Genomic DNA, 23278 nt, shown 5'->3' with positions numbered 1-23278 from the left:
GCGGGGCAAGTGGAGTCAATTACCTTGTCCAAGGATACAACACAGTGATTTGCATCATATGGCCTCTTGAAATGGAAGAGTTGAAATGATTATCAATAAATACGTGCTTCAGGCATGTTGTCTATTATGCTCATGTCTCAATGTCAAAGGCTTTGCTCACGAAATACTCTGTATGATGAACATGTCCATATTGCCGCCGAGACTTGTTATTGAGGGGAATAAGTATTTTTTTTAAGCAAATGGATTCTGAGGCTTTTTAAATTACACAGAATTATGTTGTTGTTTTTTCTATTGCGTTTCTCATTGCATGATAAACAACGGTAACCAGTATTTGTGCACACGGTAACATGCGACTTACAAACCTATCATGGGCTGCAACTGCATAATTTCTACCATGTATTAACTTTTGTCAATTTGCCTGGTCGGTTCTTGTGTGTCTTCAAAGCTCTATCGTTTCATTGTCTCATCCGTGTCTGAATCGGGAAGTCCTCGGCGAACAGCAGCATTCGAACAGAAACAATTCTTCATCCAATATTGATTTTAATCTAGAGTAACTTTATAGTTTAGAAATAGCATTTTACATGATGCCATTGATCCTGCTTGCAGTCAATTAGACCTTGGAAAGAAGTCTTGGTTTCCAATGTCTAGAGGTTTCCAATTTCTAGAGGTATCTAGCCCTTACCAAACCCACGTTTGAACAAAATATCCTTCACATACGTGACCCATGAGGTGCGTTCTATTTCATCCAGGCTATACGTCACTGGACAGGTCTGTTTTACAGGTTTTTGATTATTAAGGTTCAACAACTCTGTCGTATACTTGATACACTTGAACGTAATATACAGTGTGAGTTTTTTGGGATTTCAGTAAGTGCATCGCCGTCAGAGGCTGGTTTCGGCAAATACAAAAGTCTTATACGGTATTTAGTGTGCTCCCTTTCAATCGGTCCTGCACAAAGACATCCCCATATCTCAGATCATATGTGAAAACAGGTAAACAAAAGCGACAAAACTCTTAACATAAGACATATCTGCTAAACGAAGAATCCATGTAGGATTCCGACTGTATCATGTGTTTATGAATCACTGTCAAAGAGTGATGATATCAGGTGTTCCTGCCCTACCAGTGGCATCCGTCACAAACGCTTGTAAAGGCAAGTCAGACGTTCACCTGAGGTAACAAGGTAACATATGGTCAAAATGGGGAATTGCATCGGACATTATTTTTGTCGCTGGTTCGTCAAATTTGGAAATGTTCCCCACGCGTCAACCATAATACTTTTTAAAGCTTTAGGCCTTGAATGATGTAACCTTTCGATGCAGTTCACTATTTTGACTTGTGCCAAATGTTCCCGTGTTGTTTTTTTCGGGTGAAAAATTGACTTGCCTTTGCATGTGTTTTTGACGGAAGTCACCTTTTTGCGAACATCCGGTATCATCGCTGATTCATAAACGCATGCTCATGATACTTTTCGAATCGTACAATCGACCCTGCTTTTAGCAGAGATTTCTTGTGAGTACGGAGAGGGTTTAGTCGTTTTTTCTTTACAGCAACCTAGCAAGTATTCATCTTTTACTGCAACCTAGCAAGTATTCATCTTTTACTGGAACCAAACAAGTATTCGTATACGACAACGAAACAAGTATTACTGTTTTACTACAATCAAACATTTATTCATGTTTTAACGCAACCTCGCAAGTATTCATGTTTTACAGCAACCTAGCAAGTATTCATGTTTTACAGCAACCTAGCACGTATTCATCTTTTACAGCAACCTAGCAAGTATTCATCTTTTACAGCAACCTAGCAAGTATTCATCTTTTACAGCTATCTCGCAAGTATTCACATTTTACTGCAACCTAGCAAGTATTCATCTTTTACTGTCACCTAACAAATGTTCATGTTTTAATACAACTAGTTATTATTCATCTTTTACAAAACATCGCAAATATTCATCTTTTACAGCAACCTCGCAAATATTCACGTTTTACTGCAACCTAGGAAGTATTCACATTTTACTTCAATTTAACAAGTATTCACATTTTACTGCAACCCAACAAGTATTCGCATTTTACTACAACCTAGCAAGTATTCACATTTTACTACAACCTTGCAGGTATTCACCTTTTACTTCAACCTATCAAGTATTCAGATTTTACTGCAACCTACAAGTATTCACGTTTTACTTCAATTCAACAAGTATTCATGTTTTACAGCAACCTAACACATATTCATGTTTTACTGAATCTTAAGTATTACTGTTTTACTACAATCAAACAAGCATTCACATTTTACTGCAACCTTGCAAGTGTTCACATTTTACTGCAACCTTGCAAGTATTCACATTTTACTGCAACCTTGCAAGTATTCACATTTTACTGCAACCTTGCAAGTATTCACATTTTACTGCAACCTACAAGTATTCACGTTTTGCTTCAACTTAACATGTATTCATGTTTTACTGCAACCTATGAATGGCACACCACAAACTAATATGCATTTGTGATGTACTTCAAACTAACAAGTACGACGCATAAATGGAGAATAAGGAACCTAGGGTTTCAGTTCGACCGATTTGGTGATCGATGACCAGACAACTGTAACTGTTGAGATCAAGGTGACGGCTGTTTTTTATCATCACTGGAAGTGACATTGATCAGGAAGGCCTATATTTACCATGCTATCATACCCGTAATGTGTTCATGTTTGTTCATCATGCGCTGTTATTTAGAATCATGTTGTCTCTATATGTTTTGTTTAAAACGGAAACCAACTAATGTAAACTATCGAATGCAGTGCTCATGAACATCTGCAGGTGTTGTTACTCGCCTCAACCTGAGCGGAGGTTGCATGGATGATCTCAGGAATATGTATGCGTGCTCACGAAATTCCATTCCGATTTCTAACATGGCCACCATTGCAGTCTCCTTGAGGGGGCGACGTAGTAGCCAGTCTCGGCGACATGGTCCTACGTGTGTCATCGTACCCCGACGCCGTGGATTGTTGCTCATAACATCAATCACTGGATTGTCTTGTCCATGCTGGATTATATACAGACCGCCGTCATATAGTTGAAATATTGCTGTTGCGTTAACCATTCAAATACGTACACTCATAAATCTAGTGACCAGGTTTTAAAAATATTAAAGATTGCCCCATCACAAGTGTCATTAATTCTTGTACATGGACATTATATCCGAATTTTTAACACTACGATCCACTATGCGGCGGCCATTTGGCTAAATTGTTGGAATTAATATACAATGGATACGATTATTCTTAATAACATTTAGAGTGGTAATTTAGTATCTTTTGAATTTTGGCAGTTTTAATATGATATCCTGCCCTTCATAATTATGATCTTCACATCCTGCTGGAACGCTGTGAAATTGCTGAAACACTGTTCAAAGCGGCATTCAACCAAACACACAATCATGATAATTTCAAATAATTTATAACTTGACCTGTAGTGTTACAGATACGATCCATTGATATTTTGGACCCCTCCCTTTTCAGAATACTGGACCCGCCCTTGCTATCTGTCCGCAAACACGGCTTGTTGCTTGGTTCTGTCCACTAAAGTAAATTGTACAATCATCTTTGAATAAATTATACAGTGCTTCGCATAACGTTACATTAAATGTAAAATACAAACAGAATGGAAGCAAGGTTAAAGATATTAAGACGTTTTGTAAACATTCTTTTCGTAAATATTAAATGTCAAAACCAGAGAATAACCAGTATCGATTATCTGAAACAGATTCCAGTGGGTATAAAAAGCAAAATAGGGTGAACATTATAGAATGGATCACTGATAACGGTGATGACACCAGGTGTTCGCCAAAAGGGTAAGCAGGCCCTGTCCTGCCGGAAGCAATGCCGGGGGAGAATAGTTGAAGTTTGGAATTCCTTTATTGCTAGAAGCGTCAGTAAAAGTCACCCAAACCATACTGCGCTACCAAGAACAATGTTTTGCTTGATGAGGCCACTTTGAGCTCGGTGCACGTCAAATACCCATATGATGTTAAAGAAGGTAGTTGTGCTTACTGGTGTCGTTCTGTGGGTGTGGTGTTTGTTGCACATGCTACTCTTAAAATAAATTAAATTATACTTTTATATTATTATTTTTTTCCCTACATTTTAGGAATTTAATGTTGCTTTACAAAAATATCGATAGCCATTAGTACGACGGCTATTTTGATCAGAGGTGTGTTATTGTGCTTTGAAACCTCTAATCAGAATCGAGTTTTGGTTCTGCGTGAATATGGATTCATGCCCAACGTGGATCTGGTTTCAAGCATTCCTTAAACACGTGACCTATAATTGATGTGTTGTCCAGTACAGCAGCCCCGAACATCCACAACAGCCCGAACACCCACAATAACCCCGAACACCCACAGCAGCCCAAACACCCACAATAACCCCGAACACCCACAATAACCGCGAACACCCACAATGACCGCGAACACTCACAATGACCCCGAAACATCCACACTAACCCCGAACACCCACAATGACCGCGAACACCCACAATGACCGCGAACATCCACAATGACCCCGAACACTCACAATGACCCCGAAACATCCACACTAACCCCGAACACCCACACTAACCCCGAACACCCACAATGACCCCGATTACCCACACTAACCCCGAACACCCACACTAACCCCGAACACCCACACTAACCCCGAACACCCACAAAAACCCCGATTACCCACACTAACCCCGAACACCCACACTAACCCCGAACACACACACTAACCCCGAACACCCACAAAAACCCCGATTACCCACACTAACCCTGAACACCCACAATGTCCCCAATTATCCACACTAATCCCGAACACCCACAATAACGCCGAACACCCGCAATAACCCCGAACACCAACAATGACCCCGAACACCCACAGTGACCCCGAACACCCACTACAGCCCCGGACATCCACTACAGCCCCGAACATCCACTACAGCCCCGAACACCCACTACAGCCCCGAACATCCACTACAGCCCCGAACATCCACTACAGCCCCGAACATCCACTACAGCCCCGGACATCCACCACAGCCCCGAACATCCACTACAGCCCCGAACATCCACTACAGCCCCGAACATCCACTACAGCCCCGAACATTAAACCACAGCCCCGAACATCCACTACAGCCCCAAACATCCACTACAGCCCCGGACATCAACTACAGCCCCGAACATCCACTACAGCCCCGAACACCCACTACAGCCCCGAACATCCACTACAGCCCCGAACATCCACTACAGCCCCGAACATCCACTACAGCCCCGGACATCCACCACAGCCCCGAACATCCACTACAGCCCCGAACATCCACTACAGCCCCGAACATCCACTACAGCCCCGAACATCCACTACAGCCCCGAACATTAAACCACAGCCCCGAACATCCACTACAGCCCCAAACATCCACTACAGCCCCGAACATCAACTACAGCCCCGAACATCCACTACAGCCCCGAACATCCACTACAGCCCCGAACATCCACTACAGCCCCGAACACCCACTACAGCCCCGAACATCCACTACAGCCCCAAACATCTACTACAGCCCCGAACATCTACTACAGCCCCGGACATCCACCACAGCCCCGAACATCCACTACAGCCCCGAACATCCACTACAGCCCCGAACATCCACTACAGCCCCGAACATCCACCACAGCCCCGAACATCCACTACAGCCCCGAACATCCACTACAGCCCCGAACATCCACTACAGCCCCGAACATCCACTACAGCCCCAAACATCCACTACAGCCCCGGACATCAACTACAGCCCCGAACATCCACTACAGCCCCGAACACCCACTACAGCCCCGAACATCCACTACAGCCCCGAACATCCACTACAGCCCCGAACATCCACTACAGCCCCGGACATCCACCACAGCCCCGAACATCCACTACAGCCCCGAACATCCACTACAGCCCCGAACATCCACTACAGCCCCGAACATCCACTACAGCCCCGAACATTAAACCACAGCCCCGAACATCCACTACAGCCCCAAACATCCACTACAGCCCCGAACATCAACTACAGCCCCGAACATCCACTACAGCCCCGAACATCCACTACAGCCCCGAACATCCACTACAGCCCCGAACACCCACTACAGCCCCGAACATCCACTACAGCCCCGGACATCTACTACAGCCCCGAACATCTACTACAGCCCCGGACATCCACCACAGCCCCGAACATCCACTACAGCCCCGAACATCCACTACAGCCCCGAACATCCACTACAGCCCCGAACATCCACCACAGCCCCGAACATCCACTACAGCCCCGAACATCCACTACAGCCCCGAACATCCACCACAGCCCCGAACATCCACTACAGCCCCGAACATCCACTACAGCCCCGAACATCCACTACAGCCCCGAACATTAAACCACAGCCCCGAACATCCACTACAGCCCCAAACATCCACTACAGCCCCGAACATCAACTACAGCCCCGAACATCCACTACAGCCCCGAACATCCACTACAGCCCCGAACATCCACTACAGCCCCGAACACCCACTACAGCCCCGAACATCCACTACAGCCCCGGACATCTACTACAGCCCCGAACATCTACTACAGCCCCGGACATCCACCACAGCCCCGAACATCCACTACAGCCCCGAACATCCACTACAGCCCCGAACATCCACTACAGCCCCGAACATCCACCACAGCCCCGAACATCCACTACAGCCCCGAACATCCACTACAGCCCCGGACATCCACTACAGCCCCGAACATCCACTACAGCCCCGGACATCTACTACAGCCCCGAACATCTACTACAGCCCCGGACATCCACCACAGCCCCGAACATCCACTACAGCCCCGAACATCCACTACAGCCCCGAACATCCACTACAGCCCCGAACATCCACCACAGCCCCGAACATCCACTACAGCCCCGAACATCCACTACAGCCCCGAACATCCACTACAGCCCCGAACATTAAACCACAGCCCCGAACATCCACTACAGCCCCAAACATCCACTACAGCCCCGAACATCAACTACAGCCCCGAACATCCACTACAGCCCCGAACATCCACTACAGCCCCGAACATCCACTACAGCCCCGAACACCCACTACAGCCCCGAACATCCACTACAGCCCCGGACATCTACTACAGCCCCGAACATCTACTACAGCCCCGGACATCCACCACAGCCCCGAACATCCACTACAGCCCCGAACATCCACTACAGCCCCGAACATCCACTACAGCCCCGAACATCCACCACAGCCCCGAACATCCACTACAGCCCCGAACATCCACTACAGCCCCGGACATCCACTACAGCCCCGAACATCCACTACAGCCCCGAACATCCACTACAGCCCCGAACATCCACTACAGCCCTGAACATCAACTACAGCCCCGAACATCCACTAAAGCCCCGAACAGCGTTACGACGGAGGCAGATGCCACCAGTCATGGCGGTGTTGTCAGCATGGACTTCCTGTAGTTCTAACCAGGCACGGATGAAGTCAAATGCTACGAACGTATTAACTGACGTTCTTTAATGGTGATGGGTTCGAATCCGAGATCACCTTGATTATGTGTTTCATCATCATAACCGTGTTCTAGGGTTTCACCAAAGTGGTAAATTACTATGACCTGTATCACTTCGAGTCCTGCACCCACATCAAGCTGATGCATGGTGATAAAACGGCAATATGTTCAACGAAGCGTCAAACCCAACTACCTCACTCACTCACTCTCTCACTCTTTCATGCTGTTTAGTATCAGCGATCTGATTTGAAAGTGATGACGTGGCATAACTCCGTTACATTCTTATAACAGGCTTCAGAACTTTGATTTCTCATTAACACCGGACAACATGCGGAGGCAAATATGTTTATATTTGTTAAAAACAACAACATGGCGGCAAAGGAAAGTTCACTGTTGATCTCCCATGCTTACTATGAGTGAGTAGGTGCAGGTTTGGCTGTTGTGTACAACCCAGCCAGGGACTGCTCAAACTTGAGATGCTGGAACAAACACAACAAACTTAATGAATCGTTGCGTCTGACAATGTCATCACGTGACTACATATCGAGATTTCGCAAGAAACATGAGCCTTCTTAAATCAGCTGGGTACCATCTGTCGGGTAGATGTTCAAGAAGTGAGTTTCACCTGTACTTACCGCTGACAGGTAGATGTTCAAGAAGTGAGCTTCACCTGTACTTACCGCTGGCAGGTAGGTGTTCAAGAAGTGAGTTTCACCTGTACTTACTGCTGACAGGTAGGTGCTCAAGAAGTGAGTTTCACCTGTACTTACCGCTGACAGGTAGGTGTTCAAGAAGTAAGTTTCACCTGTACTTACCGCTGACAGGTAGGTGCTCAAGAAGTGAGTTTCACCTGTACTTACCGCTGACAGGTAGGTGTTAAAGAAGTGAGCTTCACCTGTACTTACCGCTGACAGGTAGGGGTTCAAGAAGTGAGTTTCACCTGTACTTACCGCTGACAGGTAGGTGCTCAAGAAGTGAGTTTCACCTGTACTTACCGCTGACATGTAGGTGCTCAAGAAGTGAGTTTCACCTGTACTTACCGCTGACAGGTAGGTATTCAAGAAGTGAGTTTTCACCTGTACTTACCGCTGACAGGTAGGTGTTCAAGAAGTGAGTTTCACCTGTACTTACCGCTGACAGGTAGGTGCTCAAGAAGTGAGTTTCACCTGTACTTACCGCTGACAGGTAGGTGCTCAAGAAGTGAGTTTCACCTGTACTTACCGCTGACAGGTAGGTGCTCAAGAAGTGAGTTTCACCTGTACTTACCGCTGACAGGTAGGTGTTAAAGAAGTGAGCTTCACCTGTACTTACCGCTGACAGGTAGGTATTCAAGAAGTGAGTTTCACCTGTACTTACCGCTGACAGGTAGGTGCTCAAGAAGTGAGTTTCCCCTGTACTTACCGCCGCTGACAGGTAGGTGCTCAAGAAGTGAGTTTCCCCTGTACTTACCGCTGACAGGTAGGTATTCAAGAAGTGAGTTTCACCTGTACTTACCGCTGACAGGTAGGTGTTCAAGAAGTGAGTTTCACCTGTACTTACCGCTGACAGGTAGGTGCTCAAGAAGTGAGTTTCACCTGTACTTACCGCTGACAGGTAGGTGCTCAAGAAGTGAGTTTCACCTGTACTTACCGCTGACAGGTAGGTGTTCAAGAAGTGAGTTTCACCTGTACTTACCGCTGACAGGTAGGTGTTCAAGAAGTGAGTTTCACCTGTACTTACCGCTGACAGGAAGGTGTTCAAGAAGTGAGTTTCACCTGTACTTACCGCTGACAGGTAGGTGTTCAAGAAGTGAGTTTCACCTGTACTTACCGCTGACAGGTAGATTTCAAGAAGTGAGTTTCACCTGTACTTACTGCTGACAGGTAGGTGTTCAAGAAGTGAGTTTCACCTGTACTTACCGCTGACAGGTAGGTGTTCAAGAAGTGAGTTTCACCTGTACTTACCGCTAACAGGCAGGTGCTCAAAAAGTGAATTTCACCTGTACTTACTGCTGACAGGTAGGTGTTCAAGAAGTGAGCTTCACCTGTACTTACCGCTGACAGGTAGGTGTTCAAGAAGTGAGTTTCACCTGTACTTACCGCTGACAGGTAGTTGTTCAAGAAGTGAGCTTCACCTGGCGTCACACCTGCGGAGAGGAACAGTCACAGTCGAGCATGCATCACGGTGAAATATCGGGTTTTAACTGGTGTAGATACATTTCTACTCCGGCAACATATCTACGGAGTGAATGACAATAATAAATAACAATTACACAGACGAAACAAACGCCATTCCGTATTATAATCTATTACTTGGTCTGATCTCATGTTAATAACGATAGGTATCACTATCAGTACACACAGTCAGCTAGAAGATAAACCTCCTGTGTTTTGAATTTGAGATAATCCAACTGTAGATTAGATATTTCATTTAAATTTGGAACTGGGCGATTCAGCTCATTTTTGTTACACAGTGGTAGTGTATTACTGTGGTATACTTGTCATCAGCAACCCAGGCTTGCCGTTACTATGCTTGTCGTAAGAGGCGACTAACGAGATCGGGTTGTCAGGCTCGCTGACTTGGTTGATGCATGTCACCGTATCCCAATTCGGTGGATCGATGATCATGATTTCAATCACTGGATTGTCTGCTACAGACTCGATCGATTATTTACAGACCGTCGTCATGTATACCTGAGGGTGGCGTTAAATAACAAACAAACAATTTCATTAAATGTGCTCTGAAATAGATCTCATAATGTTTGATAAGTTGTTGTCAAGTGCTAGAGCCGTGATAAACACATCTATTAATGTTCCAATAGCGAACGTATCCAGCTCTGATCGGCAGCCATTTCCAGATGCTCGCTCGTCATACGCCATTCAGTACACAAAGTCAACAGCGCCAAGAATGGACTCCCCATGAACAAAAATATATAAACCATGCGTCAATGGAGTCCGGGACTGGATGTCAGACCACAAGGGCCATGTCAACAAATACTCACACCATTCGGAGTGAGTGAGTGAGTATGGTTTTACGCCGTTTTGTAGCAATGTTCCAGCAACATCACGGCGGGGGACACCAGAAATGGGCTTCACACATTGTACCCATGTCGGGAATCGAACCCGGGTCTTCGGCGTGACGAGCGAACGCTTTAACCACGAGGCTACCCGACCGCCCCCGCGTCATTCGGAACAGTATGGAAGTCAAATATACCATTACTTACTGTCCAACAAATCCAGGACTTTATGGAAGCCCACGGTGTAGATATACGCCGTCAGCTGACAGGATTCAGATGCGCCAATCAGCTCAGGGATAAGCGCCTTGTTGGCAGCCGACATTGTGTTGTACGATGGGGCTGCATGGATGCCTTTCAGCAGTTTGAGGAGGTCCTCGTTCGGGGCGCAGGGCCCAGAAGCAGCAGCCGTTGACAGCAGTAGCGCCAGAACCACGTACGGGATCATTGTGGATAGAAGAGAGATGCTGAGGTGTGACGCTGCAGGGACAAAAGAGTGAGTGAGTGAGTTCGGTTTAACGCCGTTTTTAACAGTATTCCATTTATATCACAGCGTGGGAAGAAAGCCCGAAGTGATTCAGGTCTCAGATGTTTACAACTTCGGTGAAAGCCACGAGTACGGGTATGGTTCTAACAAACCTAGAAACATAGATTGGGTGAACCCACAATCATAGGTTTCTGGCGTGCCCAAGAGACGCAACTCTGTACAGCTAATTGCAGCGCCTTAGACGACTAGGCCACACGTGTCATGGATGTATGATATGTTATATGGTCACATTGTCACACATTGTCACACCCTGTCACACATTGTCTTTTTCAAGGAGATGCTGTGGACTTCATTTACCTGTACTGGATTCGGCTGAGAATATACGACCCGCTGTGTTGGTTCAATATAAAGAAGTAGATCAGTGGTGATAGTGTGTGAACTGACAGACTGGAATGTTGCCCGTTATCTGGTTTGTTTGTGGAAAAACACTGATAAAGTCGACGTGTAAACGTGTTGGTTATGTTCCCGCAGTAAAAGGGAACTGAAAGGTGTGTTCTGTTCCTGCCTAAGTGAGTTCATAATCCTCAGTGGTCGATTTCATACTGGAAACCTTTCTCTAATTCAATCTGACCAGTGCCCCTTCCAAACAGTTCAATGTTCATACGCAGCACCAATACGATAGTGAGGTGAGGTGAAATGGGGTTTAACGTCGCGTCCAAGATTATTGCACTTATATAGCGACGTGCATGTACGTGTATGTGTTTGTATGGCTGCTTGTACTAGTCCGGACTGATGCAGATTTATAGTGCTAGCTCACTGAGATACCACGCCGCAGCACCAATACGATAGGGCGTTGCTGTACTGCAGGAGATGGTAGCGATGCACTGCTTCAGTACAGGCAAGATGTCATTGGTGTCACTGAGATAACAGTATATAAAACAGTACGACTGTAATGCGGGTTCCTTACTGCAAAGAAAGTTCAAACTTCGATTTCAAGCCATGACCATGATCAAAGAGAACATGGGACTACGATATGCCTAGGACAGACAGCAGCTACGACGTTCCTAGGACAGGCAGCAGCTACGACGTGCCTAGGACAGGCAGCAGCTACGACGTGCCTAACAGGCAGCAGCTACGACGTGCCTAGGACAGGCAGCAGCTACGACGTGCCTAGAACAGACAGCAGCTACGACGTTCCTAGGACAGGCAGCAGCTACGACGTGCCTAGGTCAGGCAGCAGCTACGACGTGCCTAGGATAGGCAGCAGCTACGACGTGCCTAGGACAGACAGCAGCTACGACGTTCCTAGTACAGGCAGCAGCTACGACGTGCCTAGGACAGGCAGCAGCTACGACGTGCCTAACAGGCAGCAGCTACGACGTGCCTAGGACAGGCAGCAGCTACGACGTGCCTAGGACAGGCAGCAGCTACGACGTGCCTAGGATAGGCAGCAGCTACGACGTGCCTAGGACAGACAGCAGCTACGACGTTCCTAGTACAGGCAGCAGCTACGACGTGCCTAACAGGCAGCAGGTACGACGTGCCTAACACAGACAGCAGCTACGATGTTCCTTGGACATGCAACAGCTACGACGTGCCTAAGACAGGCAACAGCTACGACGTGCCTAAGACAGGCAACAGCTACGACGACATACTAGGGTCGGGAATCAGATAGGACATACTAGGGTCGGGAATCAGATAGGACATACTAGGGTCAGGAATCAGATAGGACATACTAGGGTCGGGAATCAGATAGGACATACTAGGGTCAGGTATCAGGAATCAGATAGGACGTACTAGGGTCAGGTATCAGGAATCAGATAGGACATACTAGGGTCGGGAATCAGATAGGACATACTAGGGTCAGGTATCAGATAGGACATACTAGGGTCGGGAATCAGATAGGACATACTAGGGTCGGGAATCAGATAGGACATACTAGGGTCAGGTATCAGGAATCAGATAGGACATACTGGGGTCGGGAATCAGATAGGACATACTAGGGTCAGGTATCAGGAATCAGATAGGACATACTAGGGTCGGGAATCAGATAGGACATACTAGGGTCGGGAATCAGATAGGACATACTAGGGTCAGGTATCAGGAATCAGATAGGACATACTAGGGTCGGGAATCAGATAGGACATACTAGGGTCGGGAATCAGATAGGACATACTAGGGTCGGGAATCAGATAGGACATACTGGGGTCAGGCATCAGATAGGACATACTAGGGTCGGGAATCAGATAGGACATACTAGGGTCAGGCATCAGATAGGACATACTAGGGTCGGGAATCAGATAGGACATACTAGGGTCAGGTATCAGGAATCAGATAGGACATACTAGGGTCGGGAATCAGATAGGACATACTAGGGTCAGGAATCAGGAATCAGATAGGACATACTAGGGTCGGGAATCAGATAGGACATACTAGGGTCGGGAATCAGATAGGACATACTAGGGTCGGGAATCAGATAGGACATACTAGGGTCAGGTATCAGGAATCAGATAGGACATACTAGGGTCGGGAATCAGATAGGACATACTAGGGTCAGGAATCAGGAATCAGATAGGACATACTAGGGTCGGGAATCAGATAGGACATACTAGGGTCGGGAATCAGATAGGACATACTGGGGTCAGGCATCAGATAGGACATACTAGGGTCGGGAATCAGATAGGACATACTAGGGTCAGGCATCAGATAGGACATACTAGGGTCGGGAATCAGATAGGACATACTAGGGTCAGGTATCAGATAGGACATACTAGGGTCGGGAATCAGATAGGACATACTAGGGTCGGGAATCAGATAGGACATACTAGGGTCGGGAATCAGATAGGACATACTAGGGTCGGGAATCAGATAGGACATACTGGGGTCGGGAATCAGATAGGACATACTAGGGTCGGGTATCAGGAATCAGATAGGACATACTAGGGTCAGGTATCAGGAATCAGATAGGACATACTAGGGTCGGGAATCAGATAGGACATACTAGGGTCAGGTATCAGATAGGACATACTAGGGTCGGGAATCAGATAGGACATACTAGGGTCGGGAATCAGATAGGACATACTAGGGTCAGGTATCAGGAATCAGATAGGACATACTGGGGTCAGGTATCAGATAGGACATACTGGGGTCGGGAATCAGATAGGACATACTAGGGTCGGGTATCAGGAATCAGATAGGACATACTAGGGTCGGGAATCAGATAGGACATACTAGGGTCGGGAATCAGATAGGACATACTAGGGTCAGGTATCAGGAATCAGATAGGACATACTAGGGTCGGGAATCAGATAGGACATACTAGGGTCGGGAATCAGATAGGACATACTAGGGTCGGGAATCAGATAGGACATACTAGGGTCAGGTATCAGGAATCAGATAGGACATACTAGGGTCGGGAATCAGATAGGACATACTAGGGTCAGGTATCAGGAATCAGATAGGACATACTAGGGTCGGGAATCAGATAGGACATACTAGGGTCGGGAATCAGATAGGACATACTAGGGTCGGGAATCAGATAGGACATACTAGGGTCAGGTATCAGGAATCAGATAGGACATACTAGGGTCGGGTATCAGGAATCAGATAGGACATACTAGGGTCAGGTATCAGGAATCAGATAGGACATACTGGGGTCGGGAATCAGATAGGACATACTAGGGTCGGGTATCAGGAATCAGATAGGACATACTAGGGTCGGGAATCAGATAGGACATACTAGGGTCGGGAATCAGATAGGACATACTAGGGTCAGGTATCAGGAATCAGATAGGACATAATAGGGTCGGGAATCAGATAGGACATACTAGGGTCAGGTATCAGGAATCAGATAGGACATACTAGGGTCGGGAATCAGATAGGACATACTAGGGTCAGGAATCAGATAGGACATACTAGGGTCAGGTATCAGATAGGACATACTAGGGTCGGGAATCAGATAGGACATACTAGGGTCAGGTATCAGATAGGACATACTAGGGTCGGGAATCAGATAGGACATACTAGGGTCGGGAATCAGATAGGACATACTAGGGTCAGGTATCAGGAATCAGATAGGACATACTAGGGTCGGGAATCAGATAGGACATACACTGAATTCTTTTACGTACAAATGTCGACAGGTAACACACAGAAAAATAACCGTCCCTTGAAAACAGTGTGATAGGTATCTTTATAATCACGATGAATTTCAAAAAAGTGTACAGTTATAACTAGTAGGTGGGTACCATCTATATACTACCCAATTACCAGGGCTGAAAACAAAAGAAAGAACATGTTCTTTTTCTGTCATTTATTTCTTCAAATGCTCTTCTTTCAGGTGTAGCATTAGCTCTCTGGGAACTCGTGTCCCCGTGTATCAGTGGTGAGGGGTGGGCGGACGAGTTGTTGTATGGTGAAGCTTGTCGCTAACAGCCTTCTCAATGTTAAGGTGCTGAAATCAAATAGTAAACTTAACACATGCGATGAACACACAAAGAACGGCAAGTCACAATGCACAATCTTACAACTAGAAGCTATTGTGTGTTAAATAACGTTATGTGAAGTCGTCGGTAGTACAATCGCACTGTGGAATAAAGAATAGGTTACAAAATACAGTGTGAGAATAAAAAAACACAGCCTCTCGCCGCGGTTCGTAAAGCTAACGAAACCCCTACTTCTAAATACACATCGCCCTACACAACGTAAGCACAAAGACAAAAAAATATCAACAGAAATGACGTTTTCTGTAAGAGAACACATGGACGAGAGCCCATGTCCTGCTAACACTCACCTTCACGAGGTAGGAATTCAACAGATGGGCTTCCTGTGGGGTTAGACCTGTAAAGGCAGTAGTTTGACACGTCATGACACGACGAACAGGGAATTACTGTACATAATCATTATCAGGTATTTATAAGAAACATGATTCATGGAATATTAATAAATCACAGATGTGTAAATCTGTTCAGATTCAACATACAAATGGTGCTCCATGTCGAATTTACCCACAACAAAATGTCATTCTACAATTGGCCTGAAATAAATCTGTCTGTCTGAACTTTTTATCCATAATTGGTTTGTCCGAATCATTCCTCACCAATGCAAGATCATGCTAGACATGGTGGTTGTCGAGGTTATAACTTGCTGTTCAGTACACGATAGACATGGTGGTTGTCGAGATTATAACTTACTGTTCAGTACACGATAGACATGGTGGTTGTCGAGGTTATAACTTGCTGTTCAGTACACGATAGACATGGTGGTTGTCGAGATTATAACTTGCTGTTCAGTATACGATAGACATGGTGGTTGTCGAGATTATAACTTGCTGTTCAGTGCACGATAGACATGGTGGTTGTCGAGATTATAACTTACTGTTCAGTACACGATAGACATGGTGGTTGTCGAGGTTATAACTTACTGTTCAGTACACGATAGACATGGTGGTTGTCGAGGTTATAACTCACTGTTCAGTACACGATAGACATGGTGGTTGTCGAGGTTATAACTCACTGTTCAGTACACGATAGACATGGTGGTTGTCGAGATTATAACTACCTGTTCAGTACACGATAGACATGGTGGTTGTCGAGGTTATAACTTACTGTTCAGTACACGATAGACATGGTGGTTGTCGAGGTTATAACTTGCTGTTCAGTACACGATAGACATGGTGGTTGTCGAGGTTATAACTCACTGTTCAGTACACGATAGACATGGTGGTTGTCGAGATTATAACTACCTGTTCAGTACACGATAGACATGGTGGTTGTCGAGATTATAACTACCTGTTCAGTACACGATAGACATGGTGGTTGTCGAGATTATAACTTGCTGTTCAGTACACGATAGACATGGTGGTTGTCGAGATTATAACTACCTGTTCAGTACACGATAGACATGGTGGTTGTCGAGATTATAACTTGCTGTTCAATACACGATAGACATGGTGGTTGTCGAGATTATAACTTGCTGTTCAGTACACGATAGACATGGTGGTTGTCGAGATTATAACTTGCTGTTCAGTACACGATAGACATGGTGGTTGTCGAGATTATAACTTGCTGTTCAGTACACGATAGACATGGTGGTTGTCGAGATTATAACTCACTGTTCAGTACACGATAGACATGGTGGTTGTCGAGGTTATAACTCACTGTTCAGTACACGATAGACTTGGTGGTTGTCGAGGTTATAACTCACTGCTCAGTACACGATAGACATGGTGGTTGTCGAGGTTATAACTTAATGTTCAGTACACGATAGACATGGTGGTTGTCGAGGTTATAACTACCTGTTCAGTACACGATAGACTTGGTGGTTGTCGAGGTTATAACTCACTGTTCAGTACACGATAGACTTGGTGGTTGTCGAGGTTATAACTCACTGTTCAGTACACGATAGACATGGTGGTTGTCGAGATTATAACTACCTGTTCAGTACACGATAGACATGGTGGTTGTCGAGATTATAACTTGCTGTTCAATACACGATAGACATGGTGGTTGTCGAGATTATAACTTGCTGTTCAGTACACGATAGACATGGTGGTTGTCGAGATTATAACTTGCTGTTCAGTACACGATAGACATGGTGGTTGTCGAGATTATAACTTGCTGTTCAGTACACGATAGACATGGTGGTTGTCGAGATTATAACTACCTGTTCAGTACACGATAGACATGGTGGTTGTCGAGGTTATAACTCACTGTTCAGTACACGATAGACTTGGTGGTTGTCGAGGTTATAACTCACTGCTCAGTACACGATAGACATGGTGGTTGTCGAGGTTATAACTTACTGTTCAGTACACGATAGACATGGTGGTTGTCGAGGTTATAACTACCTGTTCAGTACACGATAGACATGGTGGTTGTCGAGATTATAACTTGCTGTTCAGTACACGATAGACATGGTGGTTGTCGAGATAATAACTTACTGTTCAGTACACGATAGACATGGTGGTTGTCGAGATTATAACTACCTGTTCAGTACACGATAGACATGGTGGTTGTCGAGGTTATAACTTGCTGTTCAGTACACGATAGACATGGTGGTTGTCGAGGTTATAACTTGCTGTTCAGTACACAATAGACATGGTGGTTGTCGAGGTTATAACTCACTGTTCAGTACACGATAGACATGGTGGTTGTCGAGATTATAACTTGCTGTTCAGTACACGATAGACATGGTGGTTGTCGAGGTTATAACTTGCTGTACAGTACACGATAGACATGGTGGTTGTCGAGGTTATAACTCACTGTTCAATACACGATAGACATGGTGGTTGTCGAGATTATAACTACCTGTTCAGTACACGATAGACATGGTGGTTGTCGAGATTATAACTCACTGTTCAGTACACGATAGGCATGGTGGTTGTCGAGGTTATAACTTGCTGTTCAGTACACGATAGACATGGTGGTTGTCGAGATAATAACTTACTGTTCAGTACACGATAGACATGGTGGTTGTCGAGATTATAACTTACTGTTCAGTACACGATAGACATGGTGGTTGTCGAGGTTATAACTTGCTGTTCAGTACACAATAGACATGGTGGTTGTCGAGGTTATAACTCACTGTTCAGTACACGATAGACATGGTGGTTGTCGAGGTTATAACTTGCTGTTCAGTACACGATAGACATGGTGGTTGTCGAGGTTATAACTTGCTGTACAGTACACGATAGACATGGTGGTTGTCGAGGTTATAACTCACTGTTCAATACACGATAGACATGGTGGTTGTCGAGATTATAACTACCTGTTCAGTACACGATAGACATGGTGGTTGTCGAGATTATAACTCACTGTTCAGTACACGATAGACATGGTGGTTGTCGAGGTTATAACTTACTGTTCAGTACACGATAGACATGGTGGTTGTCGAGATTATAACTACCTGTTCAGTACACGATAGACATGGTGGTTGTTGAGATTATAACTTGCTGTTCAGTACACGATAGACATGGTGGTTGTCGAGATTATAACTACCTGTTCAGTACACGATAGACATGGTGGTTGTCGAGGTTATAACTCACTGTTCAGTACACGATAGACATGGTGGTTGTCGAGATTATAACTTGCTGTTCAGTACACGATAGTCATGGTGGTTGTCGAGATTATAACTCATGTTCAGTACACGATAGACATGGTGGTTGTCGAGATTATAACTCACTGTTCAGTACACGATAGACATGGTGGTTGTCGAGATTATAACTTACTGTCCAGTACACGATAGACATGGTGGTTGTCGAGATTATAACTTACTGTTCAGTACACGATAGACATGGTGGTTGTCGAGATAATAACTAACTGTTCAGTACACGATAGACATGGAGGTTGTCGCACTGGTTACAGGATTGACAAACTATCAATCGTACCAGCACATGAATGGCATGCGGGGAATCGTGTTTGGTTTGTACCACCTGCACATGAATGACATGCGGGGAATTGTGTTTGGTATGTACCACCCGCACATGAATGACATGCGGGGAATTGTGTTTGGTTTGTACCACCAGCACATGAATGACATGCGGGGAAGTGTGTTTGGTTTGTACCACCAGCACACGAATGGCATGCGGGGAATCGTGTTTGGTATGTACCACCAGCACACGAATGGCATGCGGGGAATCGTGTTTGGTTTGTACCACCCGCACATGAATGACATGCGGGGAATTGTGTTTGGTATGTACCACCAGCACACGAATGGCATGCGGGGAATCGTGTTTGGTTTGTACCACCAGCACATGAATGACATGCGGGGAATTGTGTTTGGTTTGTACCACCCGCACATGAATGACATGCGGGGAATTGTGTTTGGTTTGTACCACCCGCACATGAATGACATGCGGGGAATTGTGTTTGGTATGTACCACCTGCACATGAATGACATGCGGGGAATTGTGTTTGGTATGTACCACCCGCACATGAATGACATGCGGGGAATTGTGTTTGGTATGTACCACCTGCACATGAATGACATGCGGGGAATCGTGTTTGGTTTGTACCACCATTACATGAATGACATGCGGGGAATTGTGTTTGGTTTGTACCACCCGCACATGAATGACATGCGGGGAATCGTGTTTGGTTTGTACCACCATTACATGAATGACATGCGGGGAATTGTGTTTGGTTTGTACCACCATTACATGAATGGCATGCGGGGAATCGTGTTTGGTTTGTACCACCATTACATGAATGACATGCGGGGAATTGTGTTTGGTTTGTACCACCTGCACATGAATGACATGCGGGGAATCGTGTTTGGTTTGTACCACCATTACATGAATGACATGCGGGGAATTGTGTTTGGTTTGTACCACCATTACATGAATGACATGCGGGGAATTGTGTTTGGTTTGTACCACCTGCACATGAATGACATGCGGGGAATTGTGTTTGGTTTGTACCACCATTACATGAATGGCATCCCAGCGGTCCAGTCGTTACTTACTGTCCAGCAAACCTAGGACTTTGCTGAAGCCAATGGTGTTGACGTAGGCTGTGAGTTGACAGATCTGCACCTCCGACACCATCTCGGTCAGGAGCACCTTGTTGTCGGGAGACATGGTGCTGTAGGACGGGATGTTGTGGATTGCCTTCAGGAACGTCAGTAGATTCTCATTTGGGGCACATGGACCATTTATCGCCACAGCAGACGACAACAGCGCCAAGGTGAAGGTCAAATATACCAGCATCATGGCCTGAAAGTCAACTGCAGATATATGCGATTGATATAAACATGATGAACCATTCTGTTTGTGACACGTAATATCAACACAATTGATAATGTTTAAACACTTAAAATAGCGTTTCTGTATTATATGTACTGCAAGTTAGGACTATAGCGTCAAGCATTACCCTGAAGGGCTGTTCGATCCGGAATAGGAACTTGTTCATATTTTAGGAATTCTCACAGCTGATTGGTAAGTTCGGCGAAATGACTTTTATAAGATTACACTGTATTGACAGTAACACAGTTCACCATAACGCCAAAACCCGCATTTCCTCCAATATCAATCTGACGTGCTATAACTGCAATACTGTTCCCCGTGAGGACCCGGGGTAGAATCTGTCCCCAGCAACCCTCATCAATCTGACGTGCTACAACTGCAATAATGTTCCCCGTGGGGACCCGGGGTAGAATCTGTCCCCAGCATCCCACATGAATCTGACGTGCTACAACTGCAATAATGTTCCCCGTGGGGACCCGGGGTAGAATCTGTCCCCAGCAACCCACATCAATCTGACGTGCTATAACTGCAACACTGTTCACATCAGTGTTTCCCGTGGGGACCCGGGGTAGAATCTGTCCCCTGCATCCCCGCTGCATGAAGATGCGAACGAATTGGGCATCCCCCCCCGTGAAGATCTGGTTTAGAATTCAGCAACCCATAATTGTTGTAAGAGGCGATTAAGGGGATCGGGTGGTCAGGCTCGCTGACTTGGTTGATGCATGCCATCGTATCCCAGTTGCGTAGATCAATGCTCAAGATGTCAATCACTGAATTGTCCAGACTCGATTATTTACAGACCGCCGTCATATTGCATGAACATTACAACAGTGTTAAAGCAGTTTCTCTCACTCACTCACAGATTTGTAGATGTTGGTTGTCAAACAATGATGAAGAATGACACTAGACATATAACGTACCTCAGGTCGGCGTGGGACTTAATGTCTTGGAGAACAGATGGTAATGAAAGTAGGTGGCATTTGAAGCCTTTTATACCAGCATGACAATCAGCACATATGTTGACCCACATAGAGTAATTCCTCTTCGCCATGATAATGTTTGTTGTTGGCCCGAGTCACATCTGGAGAACCATGGACCCCAACATAGACGTGCTGATTGTGGCGATATCTCACACTATGGCAGATGCTGGAGGTGTAAGCTTAACCTGCAAGGAACAGGACGCATTTAGGACACCAGGGCTGGACACATCTGGAACATATACTGAGCCAAATTTAAAACTTTACATTTTTAAAAGTAATCCCATATATGATATACAACGGACAAATGTATCAGAGAAGGTAATTTTTAATCATTAATGTCCAAAGAAGGATTTTAATTAACGGTGGTAACCATAATTTGTTCCAAGCACCTACGGTATTCGGTAATAACATCAACAGTTGAAATTATAAGTCCCAAGCACGAGAATCTGATGGCACACAAGTTCAATAGCCTGTATGGCCACCATGTGCGTTGACAACTGCCACACAACCCCTCCGCATGGACCTTGTGATGCTTGTGAATACATGATTGGGAAGACGACACCATTTTTGCTGCAAAATGGTGCCAAGATCTTGCAAATTCTGTGGTTGGTTCTGGAGAGTGCGCAGCCTTCTGCCAAGAGCATCCCGGGAGACCTTGACGGCCAGTCCATGACGTTGACTCCCGCTTTCTGAAGGAAATTCCTTGTCAAAATTGCTGTGCGGGGTCTGGCATTGTCGTGTTTGATGATCAAACCGGGTCCATGTGCTGCCATAAAAGGCAGAAGTTCTGGTGCCATTACCTGGTCGCGGTAAGCAGTAGCGTTGAGGTTGCCACGGATGACAAGAAGCCTGGAACGTGCATTGCCACAGAAAGCACCCCACACCATGACACTTCCGCCTCGAAATCTGTCAACTTCCTGTACACAACGCTGGGCGTAACGTTCATGACGGCGCCTCCACACCCTCGCCCTACCATCAGCAAATCGAAGATTAAATCGGGATTCATCACTGAAGACGACTTGATTCCAATTCCTCTGAGTCCATCGTAAGTGTCGCTGTGCCCACAATTGACGTTGACGTCTGTGTAATTGAGTCAGAATCGGCCAGCAGTATGGCCGTCGTGCTTGAAGGCGAGCAGTTTTAAGACGGTTTCGAACAGTTTGCGCACTCAGTCTACCCCTAAACAGTTCATTTCTGGTTGATGTAGCCGTCAAAAATCGGTTACGGAGGTGACGTAAGACACTCTTACGATCCTCTGCATGTGACGTCACACGTGGTCGACCTGGCCGAGGGCGATCAGCGGTGGTACCCGTTTGCTGTAGACGCGTCTGTAAATCATAAACACTTCGTCGACTACAACCCATCGTCCTTACGACTTCAGCTACGGACGTTCCCGTCTGCAACATGCCAATGGCACGTTCACGTTGCACATTTGAAAGGCGTGGCATGACAAATGGCCGTAAAGACTTTTGTTTTCTTGTGTTTTTCTTTTTTTGTTAATGACTGCTAA

At 45.7% G+C, this 23278-nt stretch overlaps 3 protein-coding genes across 6 annotated transcripts; 1 reads left to right on the top strand and 2 right to left on the bottom strand.

The window, feature by feature from the left end:
* The first annotated feature begins 4894 nt into the window (after positions 1 to 4894).
* Positions 4895 to 7417, top strand: LOC124152879 (extensin-like). The gene has a single exon (XM_046525932.2). The coding sequence runs from the start codon at positions 4895 to 4897 to the stop codon at positions 7415 to 7417; it is 2523 nt and encodes an 840-aa protein (XP_046381888.2).
* A 481-nt stretch (positions 7418 to 7898) lies between these two features.
* On the bottom strand, positions 7899 to 11538 carry LOC124152875. Its single transcript, XM_046525929.2, has 4 exons — positions 11404 to 11538; positions 10770 to 11039; positions 9646 to 9692; positions 7899 to 8046 (listed from the first exon to the last, which is right to left on the bottom strand). The coding sequence occupies exons 2-4, from the start codon at positions 11005 to 11007 to the stop codon at positions 7978 to 7980; spliced, it is 354 nt and encodes a 117-aa protein (XP_046381885.1). The 5' UTR covers positions 11008 to 11039; positions 11404 to 11538; the 3' UTR covers positions 7899 to 7977.
* Positions 11539 to 15343: 3805 nt separating this feature from the next.
* On the bottom strand, positions 15344 to 21869 carry LOC124152874. 4 transcript variants are annotated; one of them, XM_046525928.2, is made up of 4 exons: positions 21709 to 21869; positions 20509 to 20769; positions 15839 to 15885; positions 15344 to 15499 (listed from the first exon to the last, which is right to left on the bottom strand). In XM_046525928.2, the coding sequence occupies exons 2-4, from the start codon at positions 20753 to 20755 to the stop codon at positions 15425 to 15427; spliced, it is 369 nt and encodes a 122-aa protein (XP_046381884.1). In that variant the 5' UTR covers positions 20756 to 20769; positions 21709 to 21869; the 3' UTR covers positions 15344 to 15424. The 4 variants fall into 4 exon arrangements, with proteins under 4 accessions (XP_046381884.1, XP_046381883.1, XP_048237601.1 ...); XM_046525927.2 differs by having other exon boundaries at positions 20509 to 20758; positions 21709 to 21858; XM_048381644.1 differs by having other exon boundaries at positions 20509 to 20758; positions 21649 to 21744.
* Positions 21870 to 23278: the final 1409 nt, after the last annotated feature.

The sequence above is a fragment of the Haliotis rufescens genome, unplaced genomic scaffold (assembly GCF_023055435.1).
Source record: "Haliotis rufescens isolate VD_foot unplaced genomic scaffold, xgHalRufe1.0.p SCAF_4, whole genome shotgun sequence".
NCBI lineage: Eukaryota > Metazoa > Mollusca > Gastropoda > Lepetellida > Haliotidae > Haliotis > Haliotis rufescens.
This window is presented reverse-complemented; position numbering and strand designations above follow the sequence as displayed.